This window comes from Mustelus asterias, chromosome 8 (assembly GCF_964213995.1).
Source record: "Mustelus asterias chromosome 8, sMusAst1.hap1.1, whole genome shotgun sequence".
NCBI classification, from domain to species: Eukaryota; Metazoa; Chordata; class Chondrichthyes; order Carcharhiniformes; family Triakidae; genus Mustelus; species Mustelus asterias.
In genome coordinates this window covers 5,493,257-5,512,062 of record NC_135808.1, presented here as the reverse complement: position 1 = coordinate 5,512,062, position 18,806 = coordinate 5,493,257, and the positions used below count along the sequence as shown (strand labels likewise).

The following is an 18,806-nucleotide window of genomic DNA, read 5'->3' as shown; positions in this document are numbered from 1 at the left end:
GGAACAGTTTCTCTCTATCTACTCTGTCCAGGCTCCTCATGATTTTGAACATCTCTATCAAATCTCCTCTTAGTCACCTTCTCTCCAAAGAGAATAGTCCCAACCTCTCCAATCTATTCTCATAACTGAAGTTTCTTAGCAAGTAGAAGGTGGCCAATTTGCATTATCCTCAGCAAAGGCACTATTTTAAGGGGCAGAGAGGTGGTTAAGATCTTTATATTGTTTAAAAAGATTCATTTCAATTTGATTCACAAGTATAATACTCTTTCCCACATCAATGCAGAATCAACGGTCTCAGCAGTAGTACTTTTTGTTTATTTTATCAGCATAGCCGGCATTTATTGCCCATCCCAAATTGTCCTTGGGAAGGTAGTGGTGATCTGTGGAGATGGTTATGAGGCCTGTGGGTCCCTCTGGGATATAGTCAGCGGCAAGTCGTGGCAACCTCCACACAAGCCGGGCTCCCTGTCAGGCAAGTTGCAGTGGTTACTATCACCGCTGGCGGGAATGCCGACCTCCTCATGTGGTGAAGGAAAGAGATGGGATTCAATCCAGTTAGCCAATTCAGGATAAAAAGCCTCATAAATGTCCTGCGGCAGGGGTCACGACAGGGGTCAGGGGTCGGGGAGGGTTGATGTCGCATTTAAAGGGACTTGCAATTCGTCCCAGGGTGCAGACTGCAAGGATTCTGGAGCACAGCGTTCTGTTCTGGGCACCTCATCTCTAGAAGGATTTATTTGGAGTGGGAGGCAGGCCCAGATTCGAACTGAATTAAACCAGAGCCTGAAGGAGTTAAATTACGAGGACGGGTTGCACAGGCAACCTCGAATCCACTCGAGTTTAGGGGATTAAGGAATGATCTAATTCAGGTCTTTCGAGTGATTGAAGAAGTTGACTCTTTTTAGCTTATTTCCCAGAGATGGTGGAGGGCATCAGAAAGGGGGTGATAGGGAATGGAGGGAGCATTGTGTGGGGGGGGGGGGGGGTTGCTAGGCAGGGGCTGGTGGTAGGGAGGGGTTCGGAGGAGGGAGTGTGGGGTGGGGGAAGGTAGGTAGGAGGGTCGGGGAGCAGTAGGAAGGGGGAGCGTCGGCGGCAGGTGTGGCTTGCAGTCCAGAACGATGATGGGGGAGGTGATAGTGGGGAGGGAGGGCATGACCCAATGGAGGGCTAAAATGATGCAAGGATTGGATTGGGTTAGACCTGCCCCAGAGACTTCCACTTGCGCGGGGGAGAAGTGGAACTCAGGACGGGAAATATAAAACCGTCTCTGATGAATGGGATCGGGGAATTCAGGAGAAACGTCTTTACCCCGGAGAACATGGAACTCGCTCCTATCGAAGTGACTGAAGGAAAGGTTTATTTAAACGGGAAACTGGATTCACTGCTGAGAAAAAAGGACAATAAAGGGGGAGACTTTCATTAAATATATTTTGTAGCACAGTTGCCGGTGTAACACAGCAACCAATTAACACTCAGTAAACTGCCGCAAACAGCAGTAAGATAATGACCAGATAATCTGCTTACAGTGACATCGATTGAGGAATAAATACTGGCGAGGACACTGGGAAAACCTCCTCTCATGTTCGGAATAGTTCTCTTGGGATCTTTCCATGCACTTGAGTGGACAGTTGGGGCCTGGGTTTGACGTCTCAGCTGAAAGGCTTCTCCCATCTTGAGTTGAAAGGAGGGACACAGAGAAGCAGAAGAGAGGGAAAGGAATATGTCGATAGGATGAGGGGACGAGGGCTGGTGAAAGGTAGCTCACGTGGGGCATCAACCAGTTGGGCCGAATGGCCTGTTTCTGCATTTTAATACTGGAGCCTGCTGGTGTAGTAAGGCAGAGCCTCTCTCACACACACACCCCGACACACACCCACACCCTCATACACACACACCCCGACACACGCACTCACTCTCTCACCCACACCCACACACACATAAACACACTCCCCAGCTCTCACACACACGCATACATACACACAGTGTGAGGGGTGGGGAGTCAGTAAGTAAACATAACATCATAAGTGACTTGAAATCCATTGTCCCAGGCGTAGAGGAGTTTGTCTGGTGGGTTATAGTCTATCTGGGTGAGGTAAGAGTACTTGCTGTGGATGATCAGTCCGGGGTTGGATTCGAAACCGGTGTGGGTGTCAAAGGCGTAGGTGATGGTGCCTTCCTTCTGCTCCCCCTGCAGGCCCACCGCATAGAAGACTCCGCAGATGAGGAAATAGTTGCCGTACCAGGCCCGCCGCACTTGGGTTTGCCAAGTAGTCTCCTTCCTGGCGGTCAGGTCGACGGGGTCCAGCCGGCTGAGCACCAGGACCTCCTCGGGAAGGTAGCCAAAGTCGCTGGAGAAGTAGGCCACCCAGAGGCCTCCCTCATCCACTGTGAAGTCCACCTCGGAGTAGCCCTTCCAGCCAAGGAGGCGACTGGGCCCAGTCACCAGGTCATCCAGCGAGGCCCAGCTAGCAGCCGCTCGCTGCTGCAGGTCGTAGCGGATGATGTTCCGCGTGTAGGCCTTGTTGTAGTAGAAGGAGCCATTGTAAACCACGTGGCCCGTCCCTATCCAGCTGTACGGCAGCTTGTAAGTGTTGCTCCACCGGCCTGGGGACAGTAAGCACAACGGACGTCAGCCATCTTGACAACAACAATTTGAATTTCTATCGCACCTTTCACAACCTCAAGACGCCTCAAGGCCCTTTAGAGCCAATAAAGTGCCCCTAAAGTGCAGATACTGCTGTAGGAAAGGCAGCAGCCAATTTGTACACAGCAAGATCCCACAAACATGTTAATCTGTTTTATTGTCACGTTAGCTGGTTGGCCCAGTACACCTGACAGCTGGTGGAATTTAAATTCAATTCACACCTTGAAGTCAACACTGGGCTGCACCACATTAACTCTGACCACAACAGTCAGACCATCAGTAGTCTGCAGGCTCATTGAGAGAGAGAGATGTCAGTCCCACTGGGATAGAGACGCCGGTCCCAGTAAGGGAGTGAGAGAGAGACACCCGTCCCAGTTAGGGAGTGTGAGAGAGAGAGAGATGTACGTCCCAGTGAAGGAGAGAGAGTCCGTCCCAGATGAGGGAGAGAAAGGCCCGTCCCAGTGAGGGAGAGCGAGTCCGTCCCAGTGAAAGAAAGATCCCTGTCCCAGTGAGGGAGACACCAGTCCCATTGCAGCAAGATCTCACGGAGGGTCTCTTTGGTAACTCAGGTACTCATATCCTGGGTTCGAACGCCACCCCAGACACTCAGGCACAAAGTCCAGGCCCACACCCACCTGTACAGAGGGGTTTGATTTTTGTTTTACGCAGTGAAATGCTGTGATCTGCAGCACTTTGCCTGAAAATGTGGTGGATGCAGTTTTAATAGGAACCTGGATAAACATTTGAAGAATTATGAGGACTGGGATTGACTGAGAGTGGAATCATTCTCTTGATAGAACGCATTTACCACTTTAAACTCCTCAAGGTGGTGTCACGGAATTGTCACCGGACCAGTTGAGCAGAAACTCAGGGGAATGCTCTGGGGACCCGGGTTCAAATCCCATTACAGCAGATGGTGAAATTTGAATTCAATAAAAATCTGGAATTATAAGTCTAATGAAACCTTTGTCGATTGCATAACAAAACCACCTTCCTTCCTTGAGGGAAGGAAATCTGCCTTCCTTCCATGGTCTGGTGTACATGTGATCCCAGACCTATAGTGGTGGACTCTTAAAAGCCCTCTGAAATGACCTAGAAACACACACTGTTCAAAGGCAATTAGGGATGGGCAATAAATGCTGGCCCAGCCTGTGAATAAAAAATATGATACACACATTTCCGGGATACACAGTCTGTGTAATTGGTCTTAATTTTAGCCACAACAAATCCTGTAAAATTCCAATTGAAAGCTCCTGCTGTTAAGTACAGGGTACATATTGGTGGTGAAGAGGCAGCACCTGGATGATGGGCTGAATGGTCACCCACATCCCTGTGCTCTTGGATTGGGATGCTGCTATGGTCTGCATTCGGAAATCTTACCCAGTTTGAAATGCTCCAGGTTACGGAACTCGATCAAGGTGGTACCAAAGAAATAGTTGGCGACGTACACCCGCTCCTGATTGATCACCGAGTCCTTCATCCACACACCTTCTCCACGCCCGGAGCTGCTGTGTGTCCTCGGCTCCCTGATCATCACAGGCGTCCCACCACAGCCGTCTTCCTGAACTAGATTCCAGAGTCACAAAGAGAGAGAGAGAGATAGGGAGGTTTGCATCATTCAGACCATTTACTTTGGAAGGAGGAACTTTCAGGAACAAACCATCTCTTCTCCCCCACCCCCTCCACAACCACCAAACTAGCAAAACTAGTATAACCACCTCTCCCCAACCACCAAACTAGCAAAACTACTGTAACCACCTCTACCCCTAACCACCAAACTAGCAAAACTACTATAACCATCTCTCCCCAACCACCAAACTAGCAAAACTAGTATAACCACCTCCCCCCAACTACCAAGCTAGCAAAACTACTATAACCACCTCTCTCCCATCACCAAACTTGCAAAACTAGTATAATTACTTCTCTGCTAACCAGTAAAACTACTATAACCACCTCTCCCCCCTTAACCACCAAACTAGCAAAACTACAATAACCATCTCACCCACCTAACCACCAAACTAGAAAAACTATAACCACCTTCCAAACGTAACCACCAAACCAGCAAAACTGCTGTAATGACTCTCCTCCCCCAACCACCAAGCTAGCAAATCTACCATAATCACCTCTCCCCCAACCACCAAACTAGCAAAACTACTATAACCACCTCTGTGCTAACCACCAAACTAGCAAAACTATTATAATCACCTCTCCCCCTTAACCAACAAACTAGCAAAACTACCATAACCACCTTTCCCCTCAATCACCAAACTAGCAAAACTACCATAAGCACCTCTCCCCACTAACTATCAAACTAGCAAAACTACTATAACTGCCTCTCCCCAACCACCAAACTGGCAAAACTACTGTAACCACCTCTGACCCCTAACCACCAAACGAGCAAAACTACTATAACCACCTCACCCACCTAACAACAAACTAGCAAAACTACCATAACTACCTCTTCCCATAACCACCAAACTAGCAAAACTACTGTAACCACCTCTCCCCAAACCACCATGCTAGCAAAACTACTGTAACAATCTCTCCCCATCACAAAACTAGCAAAACTATTGTAACCACCTCTCCCCAATGAACAAACCAGCAAAACTACTATGACCACCACACCCCTAACCAAACTAGCAAAACTACTATAACCACCTCTCACCCAACCACCAAACTAGCAAAACTATTATAACCAATTCTCCCCCCAACCACCAAACTAATAAAACTACAGTAACCACCTCTCCCTCTAACCACCAAACTAGCAAAACTATGATAACCAGCTATCACAGCCATCAAACTAGCAAAACTACTATAACCACCAAACTAGCAAAACTAGTATAGTCACCACACTAACAACTCTGCAATAACCACCAAACTACCAAAGCTAGTATAACCAAAGAAATATAACTACTATAACCACCATGCTAACAAAACTACCACAAGCACCACATGAAGAAAACTACTATAACAACCACACTCCAATAACCACCATACTAATAAACGAACATACACACCACCTTCCAGCAGCAACCACAGGAACAGAACTATAAACATCGCCATCTCCCCATTACTGGCTTCTTCACACACACTCACCCATGACACACACTCACCCATGACACACACTCACCCATGCACACACTCACGCACGCACACACTCACGCACGCACACACTCATGCACGCACACACTCACGCACACACACACTCACCCATCACACACACTCACAAACTCACCCATCACACACACTCACATACACTCACACTCAATTAAACTCAATCATCACAAGCACATATGCAAACTCACCCATCACACATACAGACACACTCACATACACTCACACTCAATTAAACTCAATCATCACAAGCACATATGCAAACTCACCCATCACACATACAGACACACTCACATACACTCACACTCAATTAAACACACCAATCACATACACACACACACTCGCAATCACACACCACTCACAATCACACAATTGCACACACTCATTCTCACACGCATACTCACTCGCACACACTTGCACATACACACACTCGCACACTTGCATACACACTTGCACACACACTCAAACACACTCGCACACCCACACACTCACACACATTCGTACACACTCATACACACTTGCACAGACACTCACACACACACATGCAATACACTCACTCACACACACTCATACACACACACTCGTACACACACACACCCGTACACACGCTCGCACACACACGCTCCAACACACACTCGCACATACACGCTCGCGCACACACACACTCGCACAAACACACATACACTCACATGCACAGACACACACATGCATGCACACACACACACGCACAGACTCGCACACACTTGCACACAAACACTCACGCACGTACACTCTTGCATACACTCACGCGCACACACACACACCAGACCACACAACAATATGGTATGAAGTTGAAGATAGAACTATGTACAAGTTACAAGAGAACTCAACAAAGTCAGGGATTCACTGTACATAAATGCTCGCACGCACACACACACACACGCACACACTTAAACACGTGTTTATATATACGTTTGTGTACATAGACAGATCTGTACACTTAAACACACTCACTCCTACAGACACATTCAAGTCACATATTGCTTTACATCCTGCTTCAGTCACGCCACATGTACACAATTTGCATATTCTCTTAAACAAGATTACAACAGTGACACCGACTCACAGGCAGTGCATTTCAGACCCGAACCACATAACATTTGCTTCTTTTGCAAATCGCTTTACATTTGTGCCTTCTCGTTTTTGATTCTGTCTTCCTGTCTACTCTGTCCAGACTCCTCATAATTTTTGAACATCTCTATCAAATCTCCTCTCAGTCTCCTTCTCTCCAAGGAGAACAGTCCCAAACTCTCCAATCTATCCTCACAACTGAAGTTTCTCATCCTGGAACCAATCTTGTAAACCTCTTCTGCTCTCTCTCCAATGACTTCACATCCGTCTTATAGTGTGGCACCCAGAATTGTACACAATATTCCAGCTGAGGTCTGACTATCTTGTATAAGTTCAGCATAACCTCCTTGCTCTTATATGCTATGCCCTTATTAATAAAACCCAGAAAGCTTCAGTCACTCACTGGATACAGTGGGCATGTCCTACACGAGGTGATTGTCACTAGATACAGTGGGCAGTGCCTACACCAAGTGATTGGTCACTGGATACAGTGGACAGTTCCTACACCAGGCCAATGGTCACTCACTGGATACAGTGGACAGTTCCTACACCAGGCCAATGGTCACTCACTGGATACAGTGGACAGTTCCTACACCAGGCCAATGGTCACTCACTGGATACAGTGGACAGTTCCTACACCAGGTCAATGGTTACTCACTGGATACAGTGGACAGTCCTACACCAGGACAATGGTCAGTCACTAGATACAGTGGACAGTTCCTACACCAGGTCAATGGTTACTCACTGGATACAGTGGACAGTCCTACACCAGGACAATGGTCAGTCACTGGATACAGTGGACAGTCCTACACCAGGACAATGGTCAGTCACTAGATACAGTGGACAATGCCTACACCAGGCCAATGGTCACTCACTGGAGACAGTGGACAATGCCTACACCAGGCCAATGGTCACTCACTGGATACAGTGGACAATGCCTACACCAGGCCAATGGTCACTCACTGGATACAGTGGACAGTGCTAACACCAGGCCAATGGTCACTTACTGGATACAGTGGACGGTGTTTTTACACCATTCAAGCTTAATCTCAATCATCACCTTCCCAACCTAAGGGAAGACAGTGATAATGCTGGAATTCCGAGGCTTTCTGGATTTCTCGGAAGCGTCAATCTTGAACTTACTCATGTTTCCATTCTCATCCGGAGGTTTTCCAGTAACTGGCTTGGACAGGAAGACTGCAGGGTGAGTGGTGGCTGTGTGTGGTCTCACCCGGGGACTCTGAGTGGCTGGGGACTGGGAAATGGGCACGTATTGTGGGCTGACATTCTTTGACATGTTCTCGTTCAGAGACAATGGCTTGCTTGGGTTCAACTTGACCAGGTCCTGCAAGACAGCAACAGATTCTCCATGAAGCAGAGCAAAGACAATCAAATGTTCAAAATCAGGTTTTGATGGAAAAAATATATTGCAACTGGCAACGGGCTCATTACCCAGAGGACACTGACTGAAGCGTTAGGGGTTGGGGGGTGGGGGGGGGGAGATTGTTTTTTACATGGTGAGAAGTAGGAGAGATTAGGATCTGCGGGCACAGCCTCAGAGTAAAGGGACAACCCTTTAGAACTGAGATGAGGAGGAATCTCTTCAGCCAGAGGGTGGTGAATCTATGGAATTAATTTCCACAGAAAGCAATGGAAGCCAAGTCATTGAGTGTATTTAAGGCAGAGATAGATAGGCTCTTGATTGGTAAGGGGATCAAAGGATATGGGGAAAAGGCGGGGGAGAATGGGGTTTAGAAACTTATTAGTCATGATCGAATGGTGGAGTAGACTCGTTGGGCTGAATTCCCTAATTCTGTTCTATAGAGGTTTACAGTATGGAACAGGCCCTTCGGCCCAACGTGTCCATGCCGCCCTTTTTTTTTTTAAACCCTTAAGCTAGTCCCAATTGCCTGAATTTGGCCCATATCCCTCTATACCCATCTTACCCGTGTAAGAGTGGAGTCTCAGGTGGACAGAGTGGTGGAGAAGGCATTCAGCATGCTTAGTTTCATTGGTCAGAACATTGAATACAGGAGTTCGGACGTCTTGTTGAAGTTGTACAAGACATTGGTCTAAACGCTTTCTAAAAGACAAAATTGTACCCGCCTCTACTAATAACTCTGGCAGCTCATTCCAGACACTCACCACCCTCTGCGTGAAAAATTGCCCCTCTGGACCCTTTTGTATTTCTCCCCTCTCACCTACGCCCTCTAGTTTTACACTCCCCTACCTTTGGGAAAAGATATTGACTATCTCGCTGATCTATGCCCCTCATTATTTTATAGGTCTCTATAAAATCACCCCTCAGCCTTTTATGTTCCAGAGAAAAAAGTCCCAGTCTATCCAGCCTCTCCTTATAACTCAAACCATAAAGTCCCAGTAGCATCCTAGTAAAGCTCTTTTGCATTCTTTCTAGTTTAATAATATCCTTTCTATAATAGGGTGACCAGAACTGTACACACTATTCCAAGTGTGACCTTACCAATGTCTTGTACAACTTCAACAAGACGTCCGAACTCCTGTATTCAATGTTCTGACCAATGAAACCAAGCATGCCGAATGCCTTCTCCACCACTCTGTCCACCTGAGACTCCACTTTGAAGGAGCTATTAACTTGTACTCCAAGATCTCTTTGTTCTGTAACTCTCCCCAACGCCCTACCATTAACTGAGTAAGTCCTGCCCTGGTTCAATCTACCAAAATGCATCACCTCGCATTTATCTAAATTAAACTCCATCTGCCATTTGTCAGCCCACTGGCCCAATTGTTCAAGATCCCGTTGCAATCCGAGATAACCTTCTTCATTGTCCACTATGCCACTAATCTTTGTGTCATATGCAAACTTACTAACCATGCCTCCTATATTCTCATCCAAATCATTAATATAAATGACAAATAACAGTGGACCCAGCACTGATACCTGAGGCACACCGCTTACTTCTGTCATTAAGCCAATTTTGTATCCATTTAGCTACCTCACCCTGGATCCCGTGACATTTAACCTTATGCAACAACCTACCATGCGGTATCTTGTCAAAGGCCTTGCTAAAGTCCATGTAGACAACATCAACTGCACTGTCCTCATCCATCTTCTTGGTTATCCCTTCAAAAAACTCAATCAAATTTGTGGAACATGATTTTCCACTCACAAAGCCATGCTGACTGTCCCTAATCAGTCCTTGCATCTCTAAATGCCTGTAGATCCTGTCTCTCAAAATACTTTCCAACAACTTACCCACCACAGATGAGAGGCTCACCGGCCTGTAGATCCCAGGCTTTTCCCTGCCGCCTTTTTTAAGGCACAACATTTGCTTCCTTCCAATCTTCAGGCACCTCATGCTGTGACTATCGATGATTCAAATATCTCTGCTAGGGGACCCGTAAATTCCTGCCTAGCCTCTCACCATGTCTTGGGATACACTTCATCAGGTCCTGGGGATTTATCTACCTTGATGTGTTTTAAGACTTACAGCACCTCCTTCTCTGTGATATACACTCCTCAAGACATCACTATTTATTTCCCCAAGTTCCCGAACATTCATGCTTTTCTCAACAGTAAATACTGAGGAGAAATATTCATTTAGGATCTCACCCATCTCTTGTTGATCTGCACATAGATGACCTTGTTGATCCTTAAGAGGCCCTACTCTCTCCCTTGTTACTCTTTTGCCCTTTATGTATTTGTAGAAGCTCTTTGGATTCTCTTTTGCCTTATCTGCCAAAACAATCTCGTGTCCCCTTTTTGCCCTCCTGATTTCTCTCTTAACCCTACTCCTACACCGCCTATACTCTTCAAGGGATTCACTTGATCCCAGCTGCCTATGCATGTCATGTGTCTCCTTCTTCTTCTTGACCAGAGCCTTGATATCCCGAGTCATCCAGGGTTCCCTACTTCTACCAGCCTTGCCCTTCACTCTAAGAGAAATGTGCCTACCCTGAACCCTGGTTAGCACACTTTTGAAAGCCTCCCACTTACCAGACACCCCTTTGCCTTCCCACAGATACCCCCAATTAACTTTTGAAAGGTTCCTGCCTGATACCATCAAAATTGGCCTTGCCACAATTTAGAATTTTAACTTTTTTGCCAGACCTATCATTCTCCATAGCTATCTTAAAGCTCATAGAATTGTGGTTACTGGTCCAAAAGCGTTCCCTCACTAACACTTCTGTCACCTGCCCTTCCTTATTTCCCAAGAGGAAGTCAAGTTCTTCCCCCTCTCTAGTGGGGCCATTCACATGCTGAATGTGAAATTTCTCTGAATACACTCAACAAATTTCTCACCATCCAACCCTCTAATACTACGTCTGTCCCACTCAACGTTGGGAAAGTTAAAATCCCCACTATTACCACCCTATTGTTCTTGGAGCTATCTGTAATCTCCTTACATAGTTGCTCCTCAATTTCCCATTGACTATTTGGGGACCTATAGTATAACCCTATCAAAGTGATTTCCCCTTTCTTATTTCTCAGTTCTGCCCATATAGACTCAGTGGCCGAACCCTTGGATATATCCCCTCTCAGTACTGCCATGATGTTTTCCCTAATCAAAAGTGCAATTCCCCCTCCTCTCTTACCTCCTGTTCTATCTTTTCTATAGCATCTATACCCTGGAACATTGAGCTGCCAGTCCTGTCCCTCCCTTAGCCATGTTTCAGTAATTGCTATATCTGCTGTCTGTAAAGGCAGTGGAAACAGACTCAACAGCAAATATTTGAAATTTTGCGGGGATATGGATTGGGAAGCAGGGGATGAGTTTATTCTTTTCAACAGAATCCACAGAGTGCATCCAGTTAATTGTGATGCCTACTACAGTTCAACAGCTACCACATTTCAAATGCAGTTGAGTGCACCGGGACATGAAGGCTGAAAAAGTTACAACATAAATGCAAGATTTCTAAAGTTCAGGCTCCGATTTGGCAAGTTTTAAGGAAGTAGTTTTGTGCTGAAGTTGCGGATGACCGTTTCGATGACTACAGTGGTTATTCCATCTTGGGAACGCGCTGTTAGTGTGGAGCACACCTGCTCGCTCCAGATATTGTGCAATAAGGTTGCTTTAACTGAGATCAATCTCTACAGCAGCTGGATGGATTTTTCTCTATTACTGCGGCCAGTGAAACACTTCAATTTATAGTCAGTTTGTGGAATGAGTGAATTTATTCTCTTCACTGAAGTTGAATGAACTCCAGTAACTTCCTCCTCGTTATTCCTCGGCAGTTTGCTCCAGACGGGCAAGGAAATAATTTCTGCCATCGAACTTTCCAATCTGCTGCCTTGAGACACGTGTCCAGTGTCTCCCTATCTTGAATCCCTTAACCTTTTAATAAAAATTCAATTGCAACAACACTCAAGAAGCTCGACCCCATCCAGGGCAAAACAGCCCCATTTTAAGCTACCCCTTCCACAAATATTCAATCCCTCTACCACTGATGCAGTAGCAGCTGTGTGTACCATCTACAAGATGCACTGTAGCAACTCACCAAGATTCCTTAGGCAACATGTTCCAAACCTATGAACTCTTCTACATAGAAAGACAAGAGCAGCAGATACATGGGAACACCAACATAGTCATTACAGTAGAAAAGGAGACCATTGGGCCCATTGAGTCCATGCTAGCTCTCTGCAGAGCAATCCAGTCAGTCCCATATCCTGTAATTCACTAAGTTAGTTTCCCTCAAGTAGCCATCTAATTTTCCTTTAGAAACATCCAGCATCTCCCCTTATTCTATCGTCATTTCCACTCACAGTGTAAAAAGAATTCTTCCTCACATCCCCACCTCTGCCTCTCTTAGCCAAACCATTCAATCTGTATCCCCAAGTCCCTGAACCATCAGCTAAAGAGAACAGCTTTTCTTTGTCTGCAGGCTCTCCTGCAAGACACTCACCATTCTGACTTGGAAATATATCATGTCAGGCTCACAGAGTTTTTGGCAGCATGGTAGCACAGTGGTTAGCATTGCTGCCTCACAGTGCCAGGGACCCTGGGTTCAATTCCGGCCTTGGGCAACTGTCTTGTAGAGTTTGCACATTCTCCCCATGTCTGCATGGGTTTTCTCCAAGTGCTCCGGTTTCCTCCCAAAAAGATGTGCGGGATAGGTTGATTGGCCATGTTAAATTCCCCCTTACTGTCCCAAGATGTGTTGGTTAGACTAATTGGCCATGGTAAATGTGTGGGACTACGGGGCTAGGGCAGGGGCGAGAGCCTGGGTAAGATCAGAGAGTCGATGCAGACTCGACGGGCCAAATGGCCCGCTTGTGCATTGTAGGAGTTCTTTGATATCGCCCACCGTTCCGTCACTGTCACTGGGTCAAAATCCTGGAGCCCCCTCCCTAACAGCACCTCAGAGACTGCAGCGGTTCAAGAAGGCAGCTCACCACCACTTTCTCAAGGGGCAATTTGAGATGGGCAATAAATACTGGCCGTGTCAGCGATATCCACATCCAATCGAAAGATTAAATGAAGAGGTTTGAAGTTTTCATTGACAGAGCCCACTGTCATCACAAGCCACACTTTGTTATTTAGTTGTTAAGTTAGTGATAGGTCAGAGCATTGAGGAATCCCCTCAAACCCTGTGTCAGGACCTATAAGGAGGTTGGTATTCTGTACCCGCCGGATGCCTCGCTGCCCTAGTACCTTTGTGGATTTATCCGGTGGGAATAACTGCTGTTTCTGCAGTAGGAAGTTGAGTTTGCTGATCTCCTTCCTGACATTCTTCATGGTGATGGAGAAGTTCTGGTAGATAAACCGATGCTGAACGATCCTCTCGAAGGTCTCTTTCAGAAGGGCGTTGACACTGGGCACATTGCGTTCCAGTCTCTAGTTCAAAACAAACACCCCCCATGAATGCAAAACTTCATCAGACAAATACCATGGTCTTACAACCAACTTATTCAGTGACAGAGAACATGCAGCACAGAAACAGGCCATTTGGCCCAACTGTCTCAGACTAACCCTTAACCGTGAGGGAACAAGGAACCAGTTATCTGAGTTTACTGATGCTGCTAAATTAAACAGTGCCATAAGTAGGAATGATGGAGGAGCAGACATACAGGAATGACTAAATGCTGATAATAGTCATCAGGTGGTGCAAAACTTCAGTACTGCTGAAGGAAGAGACATGTCAAAGCTTTTCATCTTGTACTCATCAGGCCCCTTCACAAGAATATCGATATACGGGAAAACAACAATTCATATTGCATGAGAAGGGAATGCTGATTGGTTGGCAAGTGAACCCCGATTGGTAGAGGCATTGCCATAGGGAATGGTAGCTCACAGTTAACTGCCAAGGATTGTTTGACATTTAAACCAGGATACACAAGTTCAAGGTGAGGGGCAAGAGGTTTAAGGGGGATGTGAGGAAAAACATTTTTACCCAGATGGTGGTGATGGTCTGGGAGGGTGGTAGGGGTGGGTTGCCTCACATCCATTAAAAAGAACCTTGATGACCACTTGACACATCATAACTTTCAAAGCTATGGGCCGAGTGCTGGTGAATGTGATTGGGTCGGCCAAGTGTTTCTCACTTGTTGGTGCAGTCTCGATCGGCTAAAAGGCCTCTTCTGCACTATGTGATTCTGTGAGGTTGAGTCTGACTGGTCAAGGTTATTCCTTGAGGAATGAACCAGTGAATGGCTGTCACTTATTTTGTTTAGTTGAAACAGGTGCAACGTGTGTACTTGTTCTTTCTGTCTGCAAAGAACAGCCCCCTGTGTATTTAATATATGTAGCTTCAGTCCACACAATTCACTACACTGCGAGCCAGACTGACAACCTTAACTTGTCAGTGTAATTCTCAGCACACTGAGGATTGTTGACAAATGTTGTCCAATGACATAATGTTGGACACAGTGTTTCGAGTCTTGCTGTGATCTGATGAATGCAAGGCAAAAAGCTTCGACGTGCCTCTTTGTTCAGCAAAAGCTGCCGAATGTTTATGTGGAGCCACTGTTAAAACCTCCCAAGTCACTTCACAGGAGTGTTACCGGATACAGGTCTGACACTGAGCCACACGTGGAGGTATGGGGGCAGCTGAACTAAAGCTTTGTCAGAGTGCTAAATTTTAAGGAGATGGCGAGATATCAGAGGGACGTTTTTTACACAGAGAGTGGTGGGGTCCTGGAATGCGCTGCCAAGTAGGGTGGTGGAGGCAGACACGCTGGCATCGTTTAAGACTTACCTGGATAGTCACATGAGCAGTCTGGGAATGGAGGGATACAAACGAATGGTCTAGTTGGACCAATGAGCGGCACAGGCTTGGAGGGCCTGTTTCCTGCGCTGTACTGTTCTTTGTTCTTTGTTAAGGAGGGAATCCCAGAGCTCAGGAACCAGACAGCTGAAGGCACAGGCATTAATGGTGGGGCAAAGTAAATGAGGGATTCTTAAGAGGTCAGAAGTGGAGGAGTGGAGATGTCTTGGAGGGTGGAGGGGCGAACAGAGATAGGGGAGGGATGGGCGAGGTCATGGAGGGATTTGAACACAAGGATGTGAATTTTTTTTGGTGCATTGGCCATGCTAAATTCTCCCTCAGTGTGCCCGAACAGGTGTCGGAGTGTGGTGACTAGGGGATTTTCAAAGTAACTTCTGTGTTAATGTAAGCCTACTTGTGACACTAATAAATAAACTTAAACTTAAAAAAACTTAAATTTGAGGCAATGCTGCACTGGGAGCCCGTGCACATCAAGGGTGATTCACTTTCACACTATGTCGCTCACACTCCGTCCCCTGACCAGAAATGTAGTCTCCTGAACTCTCTGATCCAAATCAATAACTTGCCCTGTTGGAATGATTTGATGTGGGAATCGAATGGGTGTGTCTGGGACACTGCGGCCACAGTCAGGAACACAGCCTCCATCCAGTAACGGTTACTGCTTCAAGGTCAGCTGATGAGGGTCCTCACGACCACCATCTGCACCAATTCCGCGTTGCCTTTGGTTCCAGGACTGCCGGAGCTTGGCTAAGATACCAGTTTCCGCAATGAGATCCACAGGTAACACTGACATCCCATCTCCCTGCCACCCCCATTAGGGAGCAGTTATTCAGATTCCTCCATCCATGCCTGGATCATTCCTGTAGAATTATCCATTAGCCCGGAGCTAACATTTAGTAACTCACTCCAGGGCATACGATAGAGTAATGGCTACGGAACTGCAACTCAGAGGCCTGAACTAATGATCCAAAGAACATCCATTCAAGCTCTTCCCCCATTGTACCCCCATCCCCTTCCTTAGTCTGAGAATATGAATCCAGTGGAAACTCAGCTAGAATCAGAAACCTGGGCTCACTAAAGTGACTAAGAGGTGACCAGACTGATGGAAAACCTCGACTAGTATTCCGAGGGAAGGAACCCTTCTATCCTGCCTCACTCTAGGCAAATATGTGACTCCAGTCCCTCACCCCCCAATATGATGGACTCTTCAGAAGCCTTGGAAGTAGCCTGGTAAGTCACCATGGCAGTTCCTTCACTGTTGCTGCGTCAAAATCTCTCCCTATATGTCAGGGACTGCAGTGGTTCAAGAAGGCGACTCACCACCATTTTCACGAGGGCAATCGGAGGAGGAGAATAAATGGCAGCCATGCCCATGTCCCCATACCTTCTCCAGCTTCTTCAGTTGACTGTTGAGTTTGGCCGAGTAGGAATTCAATCTCCTTGTCTCCGAATTCTCAAAGATCTCTTGGAGGTCAGTAGCCAATGCCTGGATCTGTGGGAACCAAAACACCAGGATCAGATACCGGGGGAACCTGGGCTCACACGAACCACGAGGGGTCAAAGGTCACGCTTCCCAGTGAGAACTATCTGCTGGACAGGTGGGTGGGAGAGGGGAAATGAAGAGAAGGGGACATTCACACCACTTAAGTGCCAGGCAATGACCATCTCCAACAAGAGGAAGTATCTAACCATCACCCTTTGACATTCAATGACATGCCCATCACTGAATCACCCACTTATCATTGACCAGGAAGTGAACTGGAGCAGCCATATAAACAGTGTGGCTACAAGATCAAGTCAGAGGCTAGGAATTCTGTGGAGTGCAACTTATCTCCAAACTTCCCGAAACCTCCCCATAACTATCGACAAGACATAAATCAGGAGTGTGATGGAATACCCTCCACTTGCCTGGGTGAGTGCAGCTCCAAAAACACTCAAGAAGCTCAACTCCATCCGGAACCACGCAGCCCGCCTGATTAGCACCCCATCCACAAAAAACATTCACTTCCTCCATCACCAGCAGTGTGTACCATCTACAAGATGCATTGCGGCAACACACCAAGGTTCCTTCGGCAGCATCTTCCAAACATGGTCACTACCATCTAGAAGGACAAGGGCAGCAGATACCTGGGACCACCACCACCTGGAGGTTCCCCTCCGAGTCACTCACTATCCTGACTTGGAAACATATCACCGTTCCTTCACTGTCACTGGGTCAAAATCCTGGAGCTCCCTCCCTAACATCACTGTGGATGTACCCACACCTCAGGGACTGCAACGGTTCAAGAAGGCAGCTCACCACCATCTTCTGAAGCAGCAATTAGGGATGAGCAATAAATACTGGCCAAGCCAGCGACATTTAGATCCGATCAAAAAATGTTCATGAAGTACAGGAGAGAGATGTGAGGGGAATAGAGCTTACAGGGAATGCTGGAAGGAGTGAGAAGGATACAGGGAGCGAGGAAAGAACATCAGTCACCCCCTCAGTCCTCTGATGTTACCGCTTGCTGTGCTCTAATTGCAGTATTCCTTCTCTCCATCTCTGTCTCATTTTCCTCTTTTTTCCTGTCTGTCTCCTTCACTGTGTTTTCCAGCTCCGAGGACGCTTGCAATGTTTCCTCTTCACGTACTGACTGACTTGCTGCGTATTCCCGGCATTGGCTGTTTGTTTGTTCCTGTATTATCTGTAGCTTATGGCCTACAAACCTCACCAGACCGAGAGCCTTTCACTGGGCTGAGGGCACAACTGGCTGTTCTTGCCTTTATATCTCCATGCCACCCCAGCAATCACACCAAAGACTGGCTGGGCTCTGAAACTTACCGTCATCAAGTCTGACACTTGTATCTTTGTCCTCGCTGCTCCCTGCTCGCTCCTGCCTTCACACGGGTCGACCCCGCAGTAACATTTGCACTTTGACCCCGAGCTCGCCAGCTCCTGTGGGCGGAGGCCCCTGGCCCACGCTTTGCCACCGCTCCACCCTGTCTCCTCAGGGGTGGGCATTTTGAAGGCGCAGTTACAGTCAGCTTCCTCGGTCCCCTTCAACACAGCCTTTAACCCGAGCAGGTTAAATAAACACATAAAATTACACAGAATTCACAGAACAGAAACAGGCCATTCAGCCCAATTAGTCTGAGTCGATGTGCTGAGTGGCCTTGTGTTGAATGACAGAGCAGCTACAACCGGCAAGGTCTCTTGGTACGACAGGTTTAATGGAAAATAACTGTGTGGAGTTCCCAAACTAAAGGAAGATAAAAGTTTGTTTTTATTCAGCCCCTCTCACAGTCTCAGGATCTGAGCAAGCACTTTACAGCCAGGGAAATCTTTTTTGATGTGGACTCACTGTTGTGATACAAATGACCAATTTGCACACAGCAAGCCTCGCCCATTCATGGTCACATGATAAATGACCAGATGAGTTCTTTGAAGTGATGTTGCTTAAAGGATATTTATTGGCCAACACAGGGGGGAACTTACCTAATCTTCCAGATTGTGGGAGTATTTATATTCACCTGGGGGCAGACAGGATCTCGGTTGAATGTCTCATTGGATAGACAGCACTGTGAGGGTGCAGCACTCCCACAGTCTCTGGTGTAGGAGTGGAACTCACACCCATCTGTCTCAGGGCTGGGAGCGAGCTGGGCTGCCAGTGCATTACAGCAGGTGCCGCAGAGCACAGCGAATATCCTGGCTCAGTCACTGTATCAGCATGGCAGCCACAAACAGAAAACACAC

General features: G+C 47.0%; 1 protein-coding gene across 3 annotated transcripts in view; it reads right to left on the bottom strand.

The window, feature by feature from the left end:
- Window positions 1-258: 258 nt before the first annotated feature.
- Window positions 259-18,806, bottom strand: part of LOC144496774 (olfactomedin-like protein 2A) — a 23,131-nt gene continuing 4,583 nt past the window's right edge. For 2 of the 3 annotated variants that reach the window (XM_078217311.1, XM_078217312.1), the window contains exons 2-7: window positions 17,895-18,122; window positions 16,458-16,565; window positions 13,501-13,683; window positions 8,012-8,213; window positions 4,025-4,210; window positions 259-2,604 (exon numbers count right to left, since the gene is read on the bottom strand). In XM_078217311.1, the coding sequence (XP_078073437.1) occupies window positions 2,000-2,604; window positions 4,025-4,210; window positions 8,012-8,213; window positions 13,501-13,683; window positions 16,458-16,565; window positions 17,895-18,122 (1,512 nt within the window). In that variant the 3' untranslated portion in view covers window positions 259-1,999. Of the gene's footprint in view, window positions 2,605-4,024; window positions 4,211-8,011; window positions 8,214-13,500; window positions 13,684-16,457; window positions 16,566-17,894; window positions 18,138-18,806 lie in introns of all 3 variants that reach the window. The other variant, XM_078217309.1, reaches the window with a different exon arrangement.